The sequence below is a fragment of the Chelmon rostratus genome, chromosome 24 (genome assembly GCF_017976325.1).
Source record: "Chelmon rostratus isolate fCheRos1 chromosome 24, fCheRos1.pri, whole genome shotgun sequence".
NCBI classification, from domain to species: domain Eukaryota; kingdom Metazoa; phylum Chordata; class Actinopteri; order Chaetodontiformes; family Chaetodontidae; genus Chelmon; species Chelmon rostratus.
Genome location: NC_055681.1, coordinates 7,377,495 through 7,380,707, shown reverse-complemented (window position 1 = coordinate 7,380,707; position 3,213 = coordinate 7,377,495). Strand labels below are relative to the sequence as shown.

The 3,213-nt window shown below is 45.0% G+C and overlaps 1 protein-coding gene across 3 annotated transcripts; it reads right to left on the bottom strand.

The window, feature by feature from the left end:
• Positions 1 to 654: 654 nt before the first annotated feature.
• Positions 655 to 2,501, bottom strand: LOC121627244 (probable splicing factor, arginine/serine-rich 7). 3 transcript variants are annotated; one of them, XM_041966044.1, is made up of 4 exons: positions 2,373 to 2,501; positions 1,900 to 2,052; positions 1,190 to 1,745; positions 655 to 863 (listed from the first exon to the last, which is right to left on the bottom strand). In XM_041966044.1, exons 2-3 carry the CDS (start codon positions 1,916 to 1,918, stop codon positions 1,204 to 1,206), a joined length of 561 nt encoding a protein of 186 aa, XP_041821978.1. In that variant the 5' UTR covers positions 1,919 to 2,052; positions 2,373 to 2,501; the 3' UTR covers positions 655 to 863; positions 1,190 to 1,203. The 3 variants fall into 3 exon arrangements, with proteins under 3 accessions (XP_041821978.1, XP_041821980.1, XP_041821979.1); XM_041966046.1 differs by having other exon boundaries at positions 1,200 to 1,745; XM_041966045.1 differs by having other exon boundaries at positions 1,900 to 1,973.
• Positions 2,502 to 3,213: the final 712 nt, after the last annotated feature.

Genomic DNA, 3,213 nt, shown 5'->3' with positions numbered 1-3,213 from the left:
CTCACCCAGACTAATTATCCCTGTAGCCTCAAGCACAGGAGGCAGTGCGACACCCATCACCTCAACTGACACTGCCGCTCCACCCAGATTTGTTTGGCTGCAGTTCAGGACTGTATGTTTTTAATCAGAGATGGTTCAGTTTGGTCTGCCTGGGAGGCTCTACTTAGGGCAAAGCTGACTCCAGCCTCTCCAAACTTTCTCTGACTCTTGATTAAAGCACTTAACAGCTGCATAACATCTGCTCTTTTAAACTCCTCACAGGTAACTTTTTATGCCTTTGTGAATGTCCATTACTTTGTTTGGTGGAGTGGTGGTGCTAAATTAGGAGAAAGGGCCTTGAATTAAGATTTTCTATCAAGTACTGTTGTTTTCAAGGTCAAGAATGATCGTTCATGCACAGCAAAGGTCTCAACAACAGTGGTTCCAGCTGCTCTGTCAGCATGTGAAATTCGGCACAGACGTGCATCCACATTTTGCATTTCTTTTGCAACTTCTGACGAATGTCCAGTTATGCATCAGTTGAACAAAAGCACTCCATTTTAAAGACATCTACCAGGTCTCAGCTAATTCAGATTTAAAAAAACCTCTGAGGCCACTGAAGCTTCAAACCTCCACACAGCTGCTTGAAAACACATCTGGAAGGACTCTGGAATTTTCAATTTATATCTTTAGAATATTTTATTTCATACAAATGCAGAAAAGAAAAATAGCCAAAAAAACAACCAAAGTGGCTCCAAAGGGAAAACAAGATGCAGATAGCATAGTAAGAATGGGTCCAGTATAGCATATAGCAAAACTTGTTGTTTTTCGGAGTATTGTGGCAGGAAGCGTTTCACAGGAGGTGTGATGGTCAGACTGTCTGCCTGGAAGACAAAACAAAGCAAATTAAGTTTCCCTGAAGTGGTTAACTTTAACGAGACAAACAGAAAGAGGAGAAGCTGTTCCTTTGCATCATTAGTCACAAAGCAAAAACACTTTGTCTTGTGACCTCCTTAAAATCAGTCAAAGGCTACTCATGACCCTTTGTCGCAGGACGTGGACATGAGTTTTGAGCAGCTAAAACAAAAAAAGCTTTTTAATTTGTGTTGTCTGTGACTCCCTGATGTGTAATTTCACATCAAACACGTCCCCAGTCAGAAGCTGACTGACAAAAAAGCTCTTCGGGGCCTTTAAAGAACTTGTGTCTCACCTGTATTTACCTTTCTACCAGTGTCCTCGTCCGTGTCCACGGCCACGTCCACGTCCATGCTTGTGCTTTCGCCCGTGCTTTTTGCCGTTCCCGTCATCTCCATCGCTGGAGCCGCTGTGATCGCTGCTTCCACCACTGCTACCGCGTCGATGAGGGCTGTGGTCACGTTCCTGGCTATGGTCTTCTTGGCGATCAGGGCTGCGTCTGTCCCTGTAACGATGCCGGTCGCGGTCATCAGGGCTGCGTCTGTCCCTGCGACTACCCTGATCAGGGTCAGGGCTGCGTCTGTCCCTGTAACGATGCCGGTCGCGGTCATCAGGGCTGCGTCTGTCGCTGCGACTATCCTGATCAGGATCAGGGCTGCGTCTGTCCCTGCGACTACTCTGATCAGGGTCAGGGCTGCGTCTGTCCCTGCGACTACCCTGATCAGGGTCAGGGCTGCGTCTCCTGTTGCGCTCCTCGCGCTCATCTCGACGCCCATCATCTCCATGGCGACCATCTCTTTCAGGGCTAGCATCTGGCGGGGGGCCCAGGTCGTAGCCGTGGGCCGGCTTGTCTGTTGAAGCACAAATCAGAACAAAGAGCCCAATAAAGAGATTTTGTTCAAGAATGAAACTCCAGCTTCTGGAAAAGTGACAGATGTGACTGTGACTATGATGGAATGTTTTGCTGAAGAAACTTCAGAACATAAAGATGAGATGAGGGTATACCTGCGCTGTTGCTGAACATTTCCTGCTGATGGTGTTGGTCCCTGTGGCAGGTGACTCCTTCGTACTAAATTAAACTGAAGAAAACAGGGAGGTGCCCGTTCACACGTCAGTTAAACCAGTTGGACTTGAAAATCACAGCCCTGGCGAATAACACTGCATTGAAATAAAGAAATAAAAGCAGATGCGCCTTTGTCAGGTGAAAAATTAATTTCTGCAAAAACATCAGCTTCTTAGGAACCAATAAGTTAGCAAGTCCAAGCCAAGATTGGAAAAGGCTTGAAAAGGCGGTCACACACAAAGTTGCGGTCCAGATTCTTTGGATTTGTCGAGCAGTGATTCACATTAAGTGGAAAATATTGCATTGCATCAACCAAACCTTAATATGTCACTTCCTCTGCAGAGAACAAATTTAACCTTGTTTTATTTCATTAGATCCCCAAATCTGCAAACCGCACTTAAAATTGTGTACTTACATGAGCTGAGGAGCAGTCTGCAGCTTCTGTGAGTGTAGTGAAGAAGTGCTGTAGTTAATAAGAACTATCTGCATTCTTGTCCCATCACAGGTGTGTAGGCCGTGGGTGCAGTGAGAGGCGTTGTCATCGGAAACCAAACCTCAGTCTGTTTTCAGGTGTTGGAAGTTTGCTGACTTGATTCTCTGCCAAACAAAAGGCTGTTACCAAAAGTCTCTGGTTGCCAGTGCAAGAAAACACTGATCGCTGCAGTTGACAGGAAATGAGGCATTCCAATGAGGAAAATCTCAGAAAATTAGCATTTAAAGAGAGATCGAGCAGAGAAAATGGACAGTTTCTCTCACATTACTTAGGTTAAAATCTCAACTATTTACATTAAAAAACATCCAAGGTTATAGTTGTCACAAAATACTTGACAGTTATAGCAATAACAGATAATTATCATCAAACACTGCTGGCTGTTCTTGGCCTCCATACAAACTGTCTTCTTCTTCTTCTTCTTCTTCATTGCTTCATGTGTGAAGCAGCGATCGCCTTGACAAACCTGATGTCACCATTTTTAAACTACAACCACAAACACAGGTTTGGTACTTGTACTACTGTAACATTTTCATGAAATCATGATTCGTCATAAAACACAGTCACATTGTGTAAATCCTGGTAAATCAGCGGTGCCGTAAATGTTGTCATGCAGCGAGCACGTCTTTGTGGCTGCCGGCATGGAGGTCAGGCGCTCCAAAGGAAGGAGGCCGTGTCTCTTCCCGATGTTCCAGAGACATAGAAGCAGGGGATTGCTTCTGAGATGGAAAAGCACATGCATCTGAAAAGTGTCAGATGACATTAA